This window comes from Electrona antarctica, assembly GCF_951216825.1.
Source record: "Electrona antarctica genome assembly, chromosome: 14".
NCBI classification, from domain to species: Eukaryota; Metazoa; Chordata; class Actinopteri; order Myctophiformes; family Myctophidae; genus Electrona; species Electrona antarctica.
Window position 1 is genome coordinate 46,296,858 of NC_136795.1, and position 20,492 is coordinate 46,317,349.

A 20,492-nucleotide genomic window follows, 5' to 3' on the forward strand; every position below is an offset into this window, starting at 1 on the left:
GGCCCTGGTAGGGGGCGGGCCTGCGACACTCTATAGGGTTCAGCATTTAGGGCGGGACCCCCTTTTGGTGTTTTAAGCATTATGTTATACCTTGGCTATTGAAAAATAGCAGATCTACAAGCTCATAGCGCGGCACCGAGTGCCGCGCTATGAGCTTGTAGATCTGCTATTTTTAACTCAAACGTTTAAACTCAAATCTTTGCTTCTGGGGGGCCGTCCCTGGGAACAACATTTTCAGATGCGGGTCGGCGGGCCAAATACATATATAACCTTGTCCTTGACATGAAAACGTTTGAGAACGACTGACATAGAAACATGGGTTTTTCAGAAAACTGTCATGATTTAGAAGGCATTTGTAGAATCATTCCCAGGTCGTAATGGGTTAAGATAAGTAAGAAAGACCATGTAAGTAACCATGATAAGTAAGAAAGATCCATGTTCAGTGAAGAGTGGTATAAGCATGCATTAAAGTTCTCAGTTGCCACAGCTGATTTCAATCATGAGTCGTGTGGATTCCATATATGTCGGCCTCGGCCTCAGGTCTAAATAGGATCCAAGGTATGGGTTCAGATGGTTAAAGATGGAGTGCCGTGATTTTTTTCCACCCTAAAACATGATCATCAGGCCTTATTGTTATATAAGGAGGTATATTTTTTTTTTTAAAGTGTACAGTATTTGTTAAAATGTTGTTTTTATGTGGGCACGCCCACCAGTTCATTAAGTATGCCTGGTTTGCCTGGTGGGTGGTGATCCACCTGAACTGAAGCCGCACCCACAGCTGTAGCTGTATGATAAAGGGGGAGGGGTTAGGGGAGGGGCTGATAGTGTGATGTCACTATATTACTGTTTATTTCATTGGCCTGTTTGACTGTCAAGGGTTCAGCCTCCAGGAAGAAACCCTAAATACAAAGTTAATACACCATTGCACATAAAAACAACCCCAGGGTATCTAATGAAGTACTGTCACCTCATAGACACATGAAAAACTGGAAAAATACAAACATTGTGGCACTCCATCTTTAATATCCAAGGTACTCTGCCTCCAGACTGTCACTGGCCACGCTGTGGAGCCGATCCTTCGCATATTTAATGTAGCTGTTGATCTCTGAGATCCGCAGTCTGTTCCTCTTCACTTCCTCCTCCTGGATCTGGAATTAAAGAGACGATAAAGAAACCAGTGATAAATCTATTCTAAAAGCATAGAGACATTGATCGATCCAATACTTTATTAGTACAAGTAAGACACGCGAACGCAGCTCGTAAATTGCAATAACAACAATTAGAATAAATTACTTACTTTTTTAAGATTTTTTAAGTTACGTTTTTTTTTAAAGTTATTTTTTAGTGTGTGTGTGTATGTGTGCGTGCGTGTTTTTTCTTTACGTTTTTTTTTAAGTTTAGTTTTTTTAAGTTAAGTTTTTGTGTGTTTTTTGTGTGTGATACAGCTGCGCCCTCTGGTGGCGGGCCGGTGGTGTTACAGCGTGACACACAGAGACACACAGAGACAGACAGGACAGACAGACAGACAGACAGACAGACAGACAGACAGACAGACAGACAGACAGACAGACAGACAGTTTAGGCCATCTTCTATAGTTAGTGCTCACTGTGTTCGCAATAATAATAATGAATTAAGTGTCTGGTGCAATGGGGCTGATTGTGGGTAGCTATACTGGGACGTATAAGTTGGGACTTTGATCACCCCGGCTGGGTCACCTGAGTGAGGGGTATGATGTTCGCGAGACCCGAAACCCCCGATGACCTTGGGATACATCACTGAGCATACGTCCCAGGTGCAGCCATGGGGATACATCACTGAGCATACGTCCCAGGTGCATCCATGTGATGTTTGTTTATTTATTTTGTTTTAGTCAAAAATGTGAACATGAACACATTAATATGTGTCATCAACAAATACACAAATAGCTATATTTACAGAGGAGGAAAGGGGGAAACGGTGGCAGTGTGTATGATCTCTCATTTCTTATTGGATTTAGTATCCAACTCCACTTGTGGTGTTATGATGCTTTCTCAAAGGCAAGTTTTGAAAGAAGCCCAGTGGTTCACTGTTCACATCCTTTGATGATGACAGGACATTCCTAGCGGAATTCCCCAATATGGTGGTAAGTAGCTAGTAGAATGAATATGTTTCCATGTTTGTGCTAAATTCGGGTGCCACCATATCGTCGTAGGCACTCCTTCTGGTGTTGTGACTGTGGCTGTCACTCACCTCTGGGATATGAGACCTGCAGGGCCGCTGGGCAATAGATCAATATCATATTGATATGTGACAGATATCGTCTGGGATTTTGGACATTATCTTAATATCATCATATGGCATAAGTGTTGTCTTTCCCTGGTTTTTTGAGTGGTGCAAACCACTCCAACAACTGGCTTTGTTAGTACCCGTGTGTGTGTTTGTGCCTGTACGGGTGAGCATGGTTGCTATGGTTAGTATGTGACGTCACTGACATCACCGACATCACGTCAGAGTGATCTCAAAAAAGCTTATAATCAATCTCTATCGTTATTAGTGGCACCACTCAGTTCACACGGGTGTGATTTTTTATCAACAATAGTCAACTCTCTCTCATTAGCAGGCAACAGTGCAGCACTATCTCTCTCTCTCTCTCTCTCTGTTTCTGGAACAACAGCGCCACTTTTGCCCCTACTGGTACTCATAGTCACACACATTAACACACGGTTAACAACACACATTAACACACGGTTTACACGGACATTGCTGTCCCTTGGAGTGGTTGCACCACTCAAAAATCCACTATAGAGCGTCGCAGTCCCGCCCCCTACCATGGCCCAGGAAATGAATCCTGCAGTGAAGTGTTGCAGTTTGGAAGTGCTCGTTAGATATCACTCAACTGCCCTGCGTAGCACCTGTTTTGAATTTGCACATAATGCAGGAGGCAGCAGGACGTTGCTTCACTGAAAACGAGTGCTTCCAAAATCTGATGGGAAGATGGCCGCGGTCTGCAAATGGTCAATACGGTCCATGCAGCAGCCCTAAAGGTGAGGAGGGGGGGGGGGTCTTCTCTTCCTACCCGTCTCATGAGCTCTGCCATCCAGGCGTTGACGCGCGTCACCAGCTCATCCTCTCGGTTGTTGATGTGCAGCAGGTGCTTCTCGTTAGAGGCGGACGCCGTGTTGGTCAGGGTGTCTTTGCTCACAAACAGCTGCAATGAGAGGCGGACACCGTGTTGGTCAGGGTGTCTTTGCTCACAAACAGCTGCAATGAGAGGCGGACACCGTGTTGGTCAGGGTGTCTTTGCTCACAAACAGCTGCAATGAGAGGCGGACGCCGTGTTGGTCAGGGTGTCTTTGCTCACAAACAGCTGCAATGAACAACAATTATCAATTATTGTTTTACTTAAGTAAAAGTACCAATACTGCAATTTAGAACTACTTTGTTACAAGTAAAAGTACGGAATTGAAAATGTACTTGAGTAAAAGTACAAAAGTATCGGCATCAAAATGTACTTAAAGTACTACAAGTAAAAGTACTCATTGTGCAGAATGTGCCATTTCACAAGTTCAAAATGTGTACAAAATCTATTGAAAATAGCAGATCAACAAGCTCACAATGCGTCGCATTGTGAGCTTGTAGATCGGCTATTTTCAAATGGCCGAAATGAATAGGGTTGAAGTGGTTAATGTATGTTTTCTAATCAAAATTTAAATCTCCAAAAGTAACTAGTAACTAAAGTTTTCAAATAATTGTAGTGAAGTAAAAGTACAAATTTTGGCTCTGAGATAGTAGAGTAGAAGTAAAAGTACTGGAAATTGGAAATACTCAAGTAAAGCACAAATACCTCAAAACTGTACTTAAGTACAGTACTTAAGTAAAAGTACTTAGTTACTTTCCACCACTGTTGAAATGTACGTATGCACCGTCAGCTTGTAGATCTGCCCTTTCTGAATAGCCAGCGTATCATTATAAAGTGGTTATGATGATTGTGATACTGTATTAACACATTTAGCTGGGGCGCCCCTGGAACCCCACCAAGGACCTCTGGAGGCAGTGGCGTGCACAGACATTTAGAGGGGCAGGTGCGCAAGGAAAAAAAGGGCACCTTGTGCAGCGCGTGGAACCAGCCGGTTGCCTAAATAGTGTGAGATTTATAGATTATGGGGACTAAATAATATATTAGCTTTTTATCAAGAATTGATCAATGTCACCATGGTCCACATACTGTACAGTGTACACTGTACAAAAAAAATAAAAATAAAGTTTTTTTTGTTTTTGTTTTCAAAAGGGCACATTGCCAAAAGGGCAGGGGTGTTCTAGCACCCCCTAGTGTCTATCTGTGCACACCACTGTCTGGAGGTCCCGGGACCCCAGAACCCACTGGTCTGCTACGCTGAGAGTGTTAGAAATGGGACCAAATGTAAGTGCTGTAGATAGATTTAATCATACATCTAAGCATTATTGTGTGTTTCTAATGCTTAAAAACATAACATAAAATAGACACCACGACATGTTGCCAAAAGTGTCAGAAAGTTAAGGTATGGCCTGGGCTGGCCAAGCGGTCCAGGCACCTAGGCTGGTAAGCCGGCCTGACATGGTGTCGCTGGTTCGAGTCCCGAGCCCGACGGCCTTTGCTGCGTGTCTTCCCCTCCATCTCTCTCCCCCTTTCCTGTCAAACTACTGTAAATCGATCAATAAAGGCAAAACATATCTTAAAAAAACAAATTTAACTGATTTTCACATAGCTTGGACATATGCAAATTAGGGGTCCAGAGAGTCTCAACCAGTCCATAAAGGAATAGCCGCATATCTCCCTCAGAGCCTGGACTATGGGTCAGAAGATGAGATAAGTATGTATCATGTGATGACATCACACTGACCATTCTGACTTCATCAGGAAGCTCCTCCGTCAGTGTGTTCTTGGCGACCTTCTCCAGGGTCGCCACGGCGACCTCCGTGACCTCCTTATGGTGGTTGTTCTCGAGGTCACGGCACTGGGCGAAGGTACGGCGAGGTCAAAGAATACCTCTATAAAATTACACAGTGTACACATCGAAAAGCAACACAGCAGACAATAATGCGTTACAAAAATGACTGTACAAAAGGTCTCAGTCATTCAGAAATAGTGTTTGTTCATGCGCTGCATGGTCACTGGGCTCTCACTGACTCCAATGCATTCCACCGAACTTCCGGGTGTAGTTTGGCTGCCATGTGGTGCCACGAATCTGCCGTCTACTCTGGTCTGGAATTGCATGATAGCGAAAATGACGTCGATGACCTTACCTCCTTTCCATATACCTTGCATCGTACCTGGCCTACTGAGTGGCAAAAAAACTACTTTCTGGCCTTGACAGCCCATACCTGTACATCCAAACAGAAAAGTCCTATCTGATTGCATTAACCCATTTTGACCTGACCTCAAAATTTTAAAAAAATCCCCCAGTTTTCTGAAATAAATATTTTCACGATTTTTCAAAAATAGCAGACCTACAAGTTTGCTTGTAGATCTGCTATGTTTCAATAGCTAAATTATAACATAATGTTTAAAACACCAAAAGGGTTCCCGCCCAAAATGGGTTAAACTCACTTTGCCACTCGATTTGCCACTCAACTTTAAGCATGTGCATACCGGTCCGTTTGATTGGATCGGCAAACACGTGTTTACAGTTCAAATCTGCTGCCGAGCCAATCAAACGACACTATATGGTGCAATGTTCATATATAAATGTAAACATTAGACATTAAGGCTGCAGGCTGTGAAGTTGACAAATACAAAGGATATATTCCTTGAGCGGTTTCAGTGAAGCTGCCGACCATGTTAGAGATGTTCCTCTCAAAGTCTTTGATGAGGTCCTGGAACGAACGAACGAATGAATGAATGAATGAATGAATGAATGAACGAACGAACGAACGAACGAAAGAATGAATCTGTAATAGTACCCATGTGCGCGCACACACACACACACACACACACACACACACACACACACACACACACACACACACACACACACACACCTCCAGCTGGTCCACCAGGTGCATCTCCAGGGTCATGACGGCGTCGCGGAACTGTGTGATGTCGTCATGACACTGCATGATGGTGACTTCCTGGACGTGAGCGTCTGTCACTTCCTGCAGCTCCTGCATCCACTGGAACCAAAGATGGTCTATGTATGAAGATGGGCCGACTTCATTGGAGCCACTACATGGTACACAAAGCCTACAAAATGGTCTCCTAAATATAGTAGGCGTGGTTTGCTTCTCCCCGACCTGGGGGGAGAAGCAAAGAGGCTTCATGACTCCTCTCAAATCTCGCGAGAGACTAGTTTGTTGGCATGTAACGATATATCGTATATCGATATATATCGATATTAATCCCGATGATATGAATCGATTAATTGAAATAAAAATATTGATTTTCCAAAAAAAAAGAGGGGGGCTAGTGTGTGATGTGAAATGTGAGCTTTAGTCATATTCCATCATATTCAAGTGCTTTTGGAGAGAAATGAGAGTCACTTTCAGTAGTAGAGCACTGTAGAGGGGAGCTGTGTGTGTCTGTGACTGTGCCCAGGTGATGATGGTCGTTGATGCTCATCAAGGAAGGCAATTATGTTTCTGCACTGTCAAAAGTAATGCTACTTATTTTGCAATGTAGTTAAATAAAAAATGTGAAAAAAGCTCAGGGGGGAAGATACATTATATAAAATTAAAAAAACTGTAATTTTTCTGGAAAATATTTTTTGTTTAAAATATCGTATCGTGAACCTCATATCGTGATACGAATCGTATCGTGATTTGATTGAATCGTTACATGCCTAACCTCTTAAACCCCAGGGGGGTTCAGGGGGGAAATCTGCAACATCGGAGTTGGAATCAGAGAATTTTGATTTTAGTTTTAGTCATAGTCTCTTCAATAGTTTTCATTTAGTTTTAGTCACATTTTGGTCACCTGGAATGTTTTAGTGTTAGTCTAGTTTTAGTCGACTAAATATCATAAGATTTTAGTCGACTAAATCTACAGTTGATTTAGTCGACTAAAATGTGTTTTGGCGGGCCACATGCCGTCGTAATGACAGATTTTACACTTGCTGCGACGCGTTGTGAGCTTGTAGATCTGCTATTTTCAACATGCAACCGTGTAAAAGACTTATACTGGAGTTTGTATTTGTTGACAAAATTGTCAGTATATTTAGTCTTAGTTTTAGTCACCGTAGGTTAGTTTTCATTTAGTTTCCATTTAGTTTTCGCCAGTGAAAAAAGGTATAGTCGACGAACATTTTCCGTCTTAGTTTTAGTCGACGAAAACAACACTGGTAGGAACATGATACGAGTCTTCAGCTCACCTTTCTCCGGCGCTTCTCAAACTGTGCGACCAGCTGAGCAGCCATCTGCTGGTTCTCTGCCACTGCCTCTTTCAAACCGGCGAAGAAGAGCTGCACCTCGGCCTCTCTCTGCTGCCGCTGAGCCAGGCCCATCTCAAACACCTGAACACACAGCTCCCCCAGCTGGTGCTTAAATGTATAACGGCACCGTTAAGGAAATAATTAACCATGCTTCTGACTTTGGCATTTATTAGGAAAAATAAATGCATTATCAACAACCATTATCAACAACCAGTCCACAACAATAGGCACAATAGTGGTTCATAATCTAACAATCTAATTAACCACACGTTCAAACCTGGCATCTCTATTTTTGTGCATTAAAGAATCACACCCGTGTGAAGTGAGGGGGCGCTCTTATCATTATACGTCATCATACATCATCTCACCATCTCAGTAGCCTTGTGGTTAGAGTGTCTGCCCTGACACTGGGAGGTCAGGGTTGTCATACCAAAGACTCTAAAAATGGGACCCAGTGCCTCCCTGCTTGACACTCAGCATCAAGGGTTGGATTGGGGGTTAAGTCCCTGCGACATACTAGCGTCATGTCCAGGGGGTGTACTTGTACATCAACAGAAACAGGAGATAGGCTCCTGCCCTATAGGCCTCATGGCTACAGAAACAGGAGATAGGCTCCTGCCCTATAGGCCTCATGGCTACAGAAACAGGAGATAGGCTCCTGCCCTATAGGCCTCATGGCTACAGAAACAGGAGATAGGCTCCTGCCCTATAGGCCTCATGGCTACAGAAACAGGAGATAGGCTCCTGCCCTATAGGCCTCATGGCTACAGAAACAGGAGATAGGCTCCTGCCCTATAGGCCTCATGGCTACAGAAACAGGAGATAGGCTCCTGCCCTATAGGCCTCATGGCTACAGAAACAGGAGATAGGCTCCTGCCCTATGGGCCTCATGGCTCGGCAAGGCTACTTACTACTACTACTATACATCATCTCATGAACAACTTGTGTTGCCACAAATTTAACTTTATATGTTTATATAAAGGCTTCAGAGGTTAAAAGCATCCTTCGAAAGACAAACCACAAACGTATACATGTATAGAGTTAAGAAAACAAAGAAGCAGACGGTCTATTCCAGACAGAATAAAACAAAGGATATGTTTGAAGCAGACGGTCTATTCCAGACAGAATAAAACAAAGGATATGTTTGAAACAGATGGTCTATTCCAGACAGAATGACACAAAGGATATGTTTGAAACAGACGGTCTATTCCAGACAGAATGACACAAAGGATATGTTTGAAACAGATGGTCTATTCCAGACAGAATAAAACAAAGGATATGTTTGAAACAGATGGTCTATTCCAGACAGAATGACACAAAGGATATGTTTGAAACAGATGGTCTATGCCAGACAGAATGAAACAAAGGATATGTTTGAAACAGATCTATTCCAGACAGGTAGCTGAGTTTCTGTGCTTGTGGGTCGTCTGTGAACATGCCGTCGTACAGATGGGAGCCGTTCAGGAACTCCACGAAGGCTTCCTGACACAAACAACAACAATAGAAAGAAAATGAACACTCAAGTCAGTGGTGGATTAAACTCAACGGCAGTACAGTTGAGTCAATGCATACTCCTGGTCAATTATTATTCAACTACAAGGGAAAGGTTACACATGTCAAATTTGTACTTGAGTTAAAGTAGGCTACTGGAGTATATAGAGCGTCGCAGTCCCGCCCCCTTTCATGACGACGCCAGGCCCAGGAAATAATTCCCAATGCATTTTTCCCATAGACATTTCAAAACGTATTTATTTAAAGTCGTACAAACCCAACTCGAGTTGTGACAAATCATGACAACAAACATTTTGGACCAAACAAATAATTACAAAGAAGAAAAACAACAAAAAAAGTGTAACCTGCCGTTTTCTTATTCTTTCTAATTATTTGTTCGGCCCGAAAAAAAATGTTTGTTGTCATGATTTGTCACGACTAGAGTTGGCTTTGTACGAGGCTTAAAAGGTCTTTAAATAAATACTTTTTGAAATGTCTATGAGGAAAATGAACGGAGAATCATTTCCTGGGCCCTGGTAGGGGGCGGGACTGCGACGTTCTATAGTTGCTTTTTTTTAAAGTATAGAAAAGTAGAAAGATTTGCTGCTGGAACTATTACTTCTTTACTGTGTGTTTTGCTCAGGGAAACATCGGCACACAGACTGGGTGTTCAGTTGAAGACCGCCTATAGATGCAACCCTGGGCGTGTACGCTGTGAAATCCTTAGTTCATGTAAGGGTCTGGGCACACCTAAGATTCCATGCACGGACAGCTGGTGGATGGAAAAGAAGCTCCACCCACGCGGCAGGTTGCCGCGTCGGCCAGATTCCCGGGAAAAGCTTGCCCCCCAGCGCCATTCTGCCGCGTGGGTGGAGCTTCATTTCCATCCACCAGCTGTCTAAAAACCCGGAAATGACGCAAAAGATCACCCCATTCAACTGTTATCACCCGATAATCAAGAAAATGTTCGTATCGTAATCAGCACCTTAATCAATCAATAATCAACATACTGGGAAATCCGGAAGAGAAACTATGGGAGCGTTTGCTTTTTGTGTCACTGATGTCAATGACGGAGGCGCGCCGTGTCTGGTGGCCTTGAGCCACGTGAGGCACCGCCGAGCGAGGCGCTAGCCGAGCGAGTCGCCGTGCCGAGCGTTGCGACGGCCACCAGACCCGACTCAGCGCCGTCCGAGTTACGTCCCGATAGGCAGAGAATAGTAGCCCCTAGTTTCCATGCACCGACAATAGAGTTGGAAATGACACGTTCAGCAGGGGGAGTCCTTGACCAGGCTATGTCTGCACCACCCTGCATGCGTGCAGTCCGGGGGAATACAGCCAAACACCACAATGTCTAGTATGCCCATATGGCCGTATTCCAACGTCCTGATACCGGTTGATTTCGTATATTTAATACAGTGATAACGGGTGAATCGGCTGAAAAGACAGCTTCCTTTGGCCGCGCATGGAAGTTCAAGAAGTGTGCCCAGGCTGTAAGAGAGCCTTATTATTTTGTTGTGTGCTTGTTTCCAGTATACCCTGTGCAGCTGGAGCGCATCCTCCTGGCTCAGTCTGTCCTCAACAGCCTTTCTGACCTGCAGCTCGTCGTGTTCGGTCTTCTCAACAGCATCCTGATGCTTGGCCAGCGCCTGCTCTTTCTGCATGGAGGACACACACACATCATGCACACTATAGGATGTATGTATATACAAGTAAGACGCGTGAACGCGGGAAGCGAACGTGTGTTATTTTTTAAGATTTTCTTTTAAGTTAAGTTTTTTTAAGTTATTTTTTTTAAGTTTTTGTGTGTGTGTGTGTGTGTGTGTGTGTGTGTGTGTGTGTGTGTTTTGTGTGTGATACAGCTGCGCCCTCTGGTGGCGGGCCGGTGGTGTTACAGCGTGACACACAGACAGACACACACACACAGACAGTTTAGGCCAGCTTCTATAGTTAGTGCTCACTGCGTTTGCAATCACTGCGTTCGCAAACACAATATCCATCTCTATGATTGTACCACTGTTTGGGCATAAACAAGACGTGGAAGGGTGAATTTAGGTGCCCACTCTTCCTGTATGCGTTCAAGCACAATACTACAGTTGCTTACAGCAGTGGTTCCCAAAGTGGGGACCCTCAGGATGACCTGAGAGAGTTCCAGCTAAATGATAGTTTGGAACCAAATGGACGATTATGGGTCTGTAACTCAGAGAGTGTACAAATGGAACCAAAGGGACCCGTTAGGGTCCATTAACATTGTTAACATTGTTTTTACAATATAAATTGTGGGTCCCATGCAGAGATAGAAATGCCATGAAATGGGGGTGCGTAGCCTAATGCATGTCAAACTGGGTGGTCCTTGAAATTAAACGGGTTGAGAGTCTCTGCTAGAGCCGTAACAATCTTCTCTTATGGAGGGTCCCTAGGGCATATCCTTTTAAATGGGGGGTCCACGGACTAATATAGTGTCAATTTGGGGGTCCTTGACAGGAAAACGTTTGGGAACCACCGGCTTACGGCGTGCTCATCCAGGAGCCTGTAGTCCAAGTAGGCCAGGTTTGGCATGTATGCAGCGACGAAGGATTTGTAGTCTTCATCTTTACAGACGGGGTTTCCAGCTAGATTGACACAGTGCAGGTCCTTGAATCTTCTGAGGTAGACCACCTTCATGGGGAGAGGAAACATGGTCACGGTAGGATATGCGTCTTGTGAAACCAGCTGTGGCACTATCTTCAGAGCATACGTAACGTGCATTGTGATACTGTAAAAATAAAATAAAACAATAAAAGAGGAAAAGGAATCCGCTTGGCTCCAATGTGGATCTATTCAATAGATTCACATGTAGGAGCCAAGCCATTCTCAGTTTTAATATGTTTATTACGTTTTTCAAACAGAGACAGACAAAAAAGGATTACAAATAAGACAAAAACAAAACAAGAAAAGAAAGAGAAAAAACAACAATAGGGCATTAATTCATTCAGAACGTGTCATTATACATTCCAATATGTTACACTGCTAGGTAAGGGATAATATCTGGCTAGGTGGTCATTGTCGGGAGATAATTCACCGACAGGGAGTCCTCGGTGGTTACACTCCCTGAAGGTGAATTATATCCCGACAATGACCACCTAGCCAGATATTATCCCGCTTATTACATGGCTAACTAACATAAATTAATACATTTACCCAAAACACAACAAAAAAAGTATTCCGTAAGTTCGCGCTGCAGGGCTGCAGCACTGTCGGAAAACAAGGAAGTGAGTTGATCAAATAGAATCCATTTTCGGGTCCTGCTTCGTCTATTTCTCGCTCAAATGTTTTCAAAAACATTTTTAAGAGCAATGTTTAGCTGTAAATGACATTGTGTGTCACTAGTGTGTGTGTGTTTACATGGCTGTCATGTTGGAAACAGCAGTAAATCAAGCGGGGCGCAGCTGGTGCTCAGAGGGTTTGATTAGGCAGCGGTCTGTTATACAGCGGAGCGGTCATTATCGACACATAATTCACCGCTGAATTAAGCGATTGACCAATCAGAATCAAGCATTCAACCAAGCCATGTAATAAAGTACGATAATGAAGAGTAGAAGGCTAAATACTGAGTATAGGTTCAATGTGAGATTTGCGCAAGGTGATCTAAAGATGGTTGCCATATAACATAGAACTTGCTTGAATTGTCAAGCAAGTTTTGCTCATCAGGGCATGTCCCTGACCCTTGTAAATAATGTTTTCATCCACAGTGCCCCTGAATGAAATTGCTATTTTATTATAGCACTTTACATTTATGTCATAATATAAAATGCATTTATCAAGAAACATGCGTAAGCTAAGAACGTAACTAGAACATATCTATATAATGACACTATACATATTAACTATGCATATATACTATACTATGCTATACATATGTAGGCTACTATGATGTGCTATGACTATATACAATGCAATTATTGTGCTGTCTACATGACATGCTATAAGTCTGTTTCAAATGCTATCTAAGTCTAAAAAGTGCTATCTAAGGGGGTAGGATAAGTGCTATGGGCCATGATGGAGTCTGAAAAGGTGGGTCTTCAGACTACGGCGGAAGATTGGGAGTGATGCCGCAGTTCTGACTGCAACGGGGAGTGCATTCCACAGTTTTGGGGGCAGAAGGGAGAAGAGTTTGGGACGTGTGGAGCGTTGGCCCGGCGTTTTTAGTGAGGGTACTTCCAGCTTTCCTGCGTTGGCTGATCTGAGTGCGCGGGAGGGTTTGTAGGGTTCAATCATGCTTGCAAGATATGGGGGAGCCATACCTTTGGTTGCTTTGAATGCCAGCATCAGAGTTTTGTATTCTGTGCGGGCAGCGACTGGGAGCCAGTGCAGGGAGTGGAGCAGGGGGGAGACATGTGAGAATTTTGGCTGGTTGAAGACCAGACGAGCTGCGGCATTTTGGATCATTTGGAGAGGCTTAAGTGCACATGCCGGTAGGCCAGTAAGGAGCGAATTACAATAGTCAAGTTTTGACAAGACTGTTGTCTGGATTAGGAGCAAAGCTGGATAAAGCAAACTATATCACCTATAGGGGCAACAGTTACAATATGAATGTGTTTAAATGCCAGTGTAGCTGGTTCACTCACACACACACACACACACACACACACACACACACACACACACACACACACACACACACACACACACACACACACACACACACACACACACACACACACACACAATGCAGCAGGCATTAGACAACCTGACAGCCACCAACCTGGCAACCCTGAATGAGCCAATCAGCTGCCAGTCTCTGGTGTGTGTGTGAGAGAGAGAGAGTCCTGTACTGTTAAAACAAACTCTACCCTAACGTCACTAAAAAGTACATTACAACACTTTTTCCTTTCCAAAACAAACACAACGTACATTATGACAATATTTCACCCTTTGCATTGGTAAAATAGACTTTATTTATTTTTGTCTTCCCTTCCAAAAAACCCAAAAGATAAAATTACCCCAAATCCATGGTTAAGAGTATTCCACGATGGCTCAGTGGTTTGGGCAGCTTCCTACGGTGCCTGCCAGAGGACGCTGGTTCGAGTCAAGATTCGTGACCTCGGACCAAGGACTAAGGATCCAGAATAAATAAATCAAAATAAATCAGTCTTTACCTTTTGGTCAAGTAAATGTACTATTGGAATGTATGTTGGCGGACATAATCCAAGATAATCCACTGTCAATTTGTAACAGTCAGCAGTGCCAGTTGGTGCCACAGGGTGGTGCACTGCTCCCTTTTGTTTTGCTTTGTGTAGAAGATCTGACGTAAATTCCACCTCTTGCTATAGATAGACATGACATGACATGATGTGTGTCAAACAATTGTCACACATGGATGGATGATTAGCCGTGTTTATTTATTTATTTCCGGGGGGAATGAATGAATGAATGAATGACTAACCCTGTAAAACCCGGATTAATTTCTACTTGCAAAAAAACGATTTCAACCTTACTACTACTTTACTACTACTAGGACTTATCAGAGGAAATCATGTAAAATAAATTATATATATATTTTTTGCACATTTATAATAATTAAAATAATAATAATAAATTAATAATTTACATTTGGGGGACATCTTTCACAATAATAAGAATAAATCCAAATAAATCACACTTTACCTAAATGTACAATTGAAATGTATTTAAGACCCGACTCAGCGCCGTCCGAGTTACGTCCCGATAGGCAGAGAATAGTATATATCAGTAGCCCCTAGTTTCCATGTGCTGGCAATAGTTGGAAATGACACGTCCACCTGGGGGAAACCTTGACCAGGCTATGGTGAGTATGCCAGTATGGCCACATTATGCGTGTATTATGTTGGCAGCAGTGCTCCGTTCACGTTTGTTTATTATATTAGTGCTGTCTGCCGTGAGACCTGGCTTAATATGGTCAATACTGAATCAGTCTAAAATATGCTTTGGCGCCCCCCCCCCCCTCCACCTCTTGCTATAGACATGACATGACATGACATGACATGACATGACATGACATGACATGACATGACATGACGTGTGTCAAACAATTGTCACACATGGATGGATGATTAGCATTGTTTATTTATTTATTTCCGGGGGGAGGGAATGAATGAATGAATGAATGAATGAATGAATGAATGAATGAATGAATGAATGAATGAATGAATAAATAAATAAATAAATAAATAATCATATTTCCGGGGGCATTTCTCTCCAGGTGAGGACAACGCCATCCAGTCAACCAAATATGGATGTCAGAAGATCAGGCATCATCTCGTATGTATTACTTCTACTTCTACTACTACTACACACACACCTCACATTGGTTACAAACTCCACCTTACAAACTCCACCCCCTCTCGTTAATGACTCTGCCTCTCGTAATGTTAGGCCACACCTCTCATTGTCTTAGGCCACGCCTACTCGCTATGTAACTCCGCCTGCTTTGTGGGCGTGGTCTATGCAAATTGCATGGGCGTCGTTTATGCTTATTGATGGCCGTCGTCCCGTCCGCTTTGTGGGCGTGGCCTATGCAAATTAATGGGCGGCGTCCCACCTGCTTTGTGGGCGTGGCCTATGTGAATTAGTGGGCGGCGTCCCGCCTCCTTTGTGGCCGTAGTTTCGGCTACTTTGTGGGATTGGCTTATGCAAATGAAAGGGCGTGGTATGCAAATGAAGGGGATATGCAAATGAAGGGTCTTGGTATGCAAATGAAGGGGATATGCAAATGAAGGGGTGTGGTATGCAAATGAAGGGGAGTAGTATGCAAATGAAGGGCGTGTTTCGGCTACTTTGTGGGATTAGTTTATGCAAATGAAGGGCGTGGTATGCAAATGAAGGGGATATGCAAATGAAGGAGTGTGGTATGCAAATGAAGGGGAGTAGTATGCAAATGAAGGGCGTGTTTCGGCTACTTTGTGGGATTAGTTTATGCAAATGAAAGGGCGTGGTATGCAAATGAAGGGGATATGCAAATGAAGGGTCTTGGTATGCAAATGAAGGGGATATGCAAATGAAGGGGTATGGCATGCAAATTAAGGGGAGTAGTGTGCAAATGAAGGGGCATGGTTCCGGCTACTTTGTGGAATTAGTTTATGCAAATGAAGGTGCGTGGTATGCAAATGAAGGTGCGTGGTATGCAAATGAAGGTGCGTGGTATGCAAATGAAGGGGCATGGTTCCGGCTACTTTGTGGAATTAGTTTATGCAAATGAAGGGGCGTGGTATGCAAATGAAGGGGCATGGTATGCAAATGAAGGGGAGTGGTATGCAAATGAAGGTGCGTGGTATGCAAATGAAGGGGCATGGTTCCGGCTACTTTGTGGAATTAGTTTATGCAAATGAAGGTGCGTGGTATGCAAATGAAGGTGCGTGGTATGCAAATGAAGGGGATATGCAAATGAAGGGGTAAGGCATGCAAATTAAGGGGAGTAGTATGCAAATGAAGGGCGTGTTTCGGCTACTTTGTGGTATGGCTTATGCAAATGAAAGGGCGTGGTATGCAAATGAAGGGGATATGCAAATGAAGGGGTAGAGCATGCAAATTAAGGGGAGTAGTGTGCAAATGAAGGGCGTGTTTCGGCTACTTTGTGGGATTGGCTTATGCAAATGAAAGGGCGTGGTATGCAAATGAAGGGGATATGCAAATGAAGGGGTATGGCATGCAAATTAAGGGGAGTAGTGTGCAAATGAAGGTGCGTGGTATGCAAATGAAGGGGAGTGGTATGCAAATGAAGGGGAGTGGTATGCAAATGAAGGGGCATGGTTCCGGCTACTTTGTGGGATTAGTTTATGCAAATGAAGGTGCGTGGTATGCAAATGAAGGGGAGTGGTATGCAAATGCAGGGGAGTGGTATGCAAATGAAGGGGCATGGTTCCGGCTACTTTGTGGGGTTAGTTTATGCAAATGAAGGTGCGTGGTATGCAAATGAAGGGGCATGGTGCCGGCTACTTTGTGGGATTAGTTTATGCAAATGAAGGTGCGTGGTATGCAAATGAAGGGGTGTGGTATGCAATTGAAGGGGCATGGTGCCGGCTACTTTGTGGTATGCAAATGAAGGGCATGTTTGGCATGCAAATGAAGGTGCGTGGTATGCAAATGAAGGTGCGTGGTATGCAAATGAAGGGGAGTGGTATGCAAATGAAGGAGCTTGGTTTATGCAAATGAAGGTGCGTGGCATGCAAATGAAGGGGAGTGGAATGCAAATGAAGGTGCGTGGTATGCAAATGAAGGGGCATGGTTCCGGCTACTTTGTGGGATTAGTTTATGCAAATGAAGGGGTATGGTATGCAAATGAAGGTGTGTGGTATGCAGATGAAGGGCGTGTTTCGGCTACTTTGTGGGATTTGCTTATGCAAATGAAGGGGTAGGGTATGCAAATGAAGGGGCGTGGTATGCAAATGAAGGGGCGTGGTATGCAAATGAAGGGGCATGGTGCCGGCTACTTTGTGGGATTAGTTTATGCAAATGAAGGTGCGTGGTATGCAAATGAAGGGGAGTGGTATGCAAATGAAGGGCATGTTTGGCATGCAAATGAAGGTGCGTGGTATGCAAATGAAGGTGCGTGGTATGCAAATGAAGGGGAGTGGTATGAAAATGAAGGAGCTTGGTTTATGCAAATGAAGGTGCGTGGCATGCAAATGAAGGGGAGTGGTATGCAAATGAAGGGCGTGGTGACACCCACTAATTTGCATAAGCGACACCCACTAATTTGCATAGCCCACACCCACAAAGTAGCCGAAACAACGCCCTTCAAATTTTCATAACCCACTCCCACAAAGTAGCGGGAACCACGCCCCTTCATTTGCATGAACCGCTCCCACAAAGTAGCCGGAACCACGCCCTTCATTTGCATACCACTCCCCTTCATTTGCATACCACTCCCCTTCATTTGCATACCACGCACCTTCATTTGCATAAACTAATCCCACAAAGTAGCCGGAACACGCCCTTCATTTGCATGCCAGTCCCCTTCATTTGCATAGCACGCACCTTCATTTGCATACCAAGCACCTGCATTTGCATACCACTCCCTTCATTTGCATACCACGCACCTTCATTTGCATAAACCAATCCCACAAAGTAGCCGAAACATTCCCTTCATTTGCATACCACTCCCCTTCATTTGCATACCACTCCCCTTCATTTGCATACCACGCCCCTTCATTTGCATAAACCAATCCCACAAAGTAGCCGAAACATGCCCTTCATTTGCATACCACTTCCCTTCATTTGCATACCACTACCCTTCATTTGCATGCCACGCCCCTTCATTTGCATAAACCAAGCTCCTTCATTTGCATACCACTCCCCTTCATTTGCATACCACTCCCCTTCATTTGCATACCACGCACCTTCATTTGCATGCCAAACATGCCCTTCATTTGCATACCACTCCCCTTCATTTGCATACCACGCACCTTCATTTACATAAACTAATCACACAAAGTAGCCGGCACCATGCCCCTTCATTTGCATACCACGCCCCTTCATTTGCATACCACGCCCCTTCATTTGCATACCCTACCCCTTCATTTGCATAAGCAAATCCCACAAAGTAGCCGCAACACGCCCTTCATTTGCATACCGCGCACCTTCATTTGCATACCATACCCCTTCATTTGCATAAGCAAATCCCACAAAGTAGCCGAAACACGCCCTTAATTTGCATACCACTCCCCTTCATTTGCATACCACGCACCTTCATTTGCATACCACGCACCTTCATTTGCATAAACTAATCCCACAAAGTAGCCGGAACCATGCCCCTTCATTTGCATACCACTCCCCTTCATTTGCATACCACGCACCTTCATTTGCATACCATTCCCCTTCATTTGCATACCACTCCCCTTCATTTGCATGCCACGCCCCTTCATTTGCATAAACCAAGCTCCTTAATTTGCATACCACTCCCCTTCATTTGCATACCACGCCCCTTCATTTGCATAAACCAAGCTCCTTCATTTGCATACCACGCACCTTAATTTGCATACCACTCCCCTTCATTTACATACCATGCCCCTTCATTTGCATACCACGCACCTTCATTTGCATAAACTAATCCCACAAAGTAGCCGGAACCATGCCCCTTCATTTGCATACCACTCCCCTTAGTTTGTATACCACGGACCTTCATTTGCATAAACTAATCCCACAAAGTAGCCGGAACCATGCCCCTTCATTTGCATACCACTCCCCTTCATTTGCATACCACGCACCTTAATTTGCATACCATTCCCCTTCATTTGCATACCACTCCCCTTCATTTGCATACCACGCACCTTCATTTGCATAAACTAATCCCACAAAGTAGCCGGAACCATGCCCCTTCATTTGCATACCACTCCCCTTCATTTGCATACCACGCACCTTAATTTGCATACCATTCCCCTTCATTTGCATACCACTCCCCTTCATTTGCATACCACGCACCTTCATTTGCATAAACTAATCCCACAAAGTAGCCGGAACCATGCCCCTTCATTTGCATACCACTCCCCTTCATTTGCATACCACGCACCTTAATTTGCATACCATTCCCCTTCATTTGCATACCACTCCCCTTCATTTGCATACCACGCACCTTCATTTGCATAAACTAATCCCACAAAGTAGCCGGAACCATGCCCCTTCATTTGCATACCATGCCCCTTCATTTGCATACCACGCACCTTCATTTGCATACCACTCCCCTTCATTTGCATAACATGCCCCTTCATTTGCATACCACGCACCTTCATTTGCATACCACTCCCCATCATTTGCATAAGCCAATCCCACAAAGTAGCCGAAACACGCCCTTCATTTGCATAAACCGCTCCAACAATGTAGGCGCCGACACCCACTCATTTGCATAAGCGACACCAACTAATTTGCATAGCCCACACCCACAAAGTAGCAGGAACCACGCCCTTCATTTGCATAACCCACACCCACAAAGTAGCCGGAACCACGCCCTTCATTAGCATAAACTGCTCCCACAAAGTAAGGCCTAAGTTAGCGAGAATAGTTGCGAAATTCGACAGAACAAATCCGAGACCATCACCGCAACCGGGTCGCGGCCCCGATCGCAGCCGTATAGGGTTTGGGCCAAACGGACATACGGTCGCGACAGTAGCCCTGCACGAAAGCCTCGAAATTTGCGACTTTGACGCGAAAGTCGCAGAACAAATCCGAGACCATCACCGCCTTGAACGAACGCCTACGAATTGCCGACTTTGACGCGCGACAACGCGCCAACGATAAAACATCACGGTCCGACGTTCGGATATGTCGGAGAGCCAGCCGAGATGAACGGTTAGGTGTCTCGGACGTACGCCTCCGACAGTCGTACAAAACGTCCTTCACTTTGGCTCTGTGCATGCAGACACGTCATAGACCCATAGACTCTAACAGCGTCCTGGCTGAAAAATTGAAACGAGACCGCACCTCCTAGAAAGGTCGCCTGAGGACGTTCTATAGATCCATGCGTGCGACTCCGGGAGCTCTATAACATATCCGAAAATCAGCCCGGAAGGCCTCACCGTCGTGGCGTTCCAGTGAAGCAAAGTTTGACGTTCACGCGCGCCTACGCCGACGATCGTAAGTCTGTTCGGGATGGGCCGAACACCTCTGCG

General features: G+C 44.4%; 1 protein-coding gene across 1 annotated transcript; it reads right to left on the reverse strand.

Moving 5' to 3' along the window:
• Window positions 1-1,007: 1,007 nt before the first annotated feature.
• Window positions 1,008-11,619, reverse strand: LOC306937253 (dynein regulatory complex subunit 3-like; the record flags this gene model as incomplete). The annotated part of the gene is made up of 9 exons (XM_079520920.1): window positions 1,008-1,148; window positions 3,057-3,188; window positions 4,861-4,974; window positions 5,714-5,833; window positions 5,999-6,130; window positions 7,324-7,491; window positions 8,800-8,865; window positions 10,410-10,529; window positions 11,383-11,619. 9 exons carry the CDS (start codon window positions 11,617-11,619, stop codon window positions 1,020-1,022), a joined length of 1,218 nt encoding a protein of 405 aa, XP_079377046.1. The 3' UTR covers window positions 1,008-1,019.
• Window positions 11,620-20,492: the final 8,873 nt, after the last annotated feature.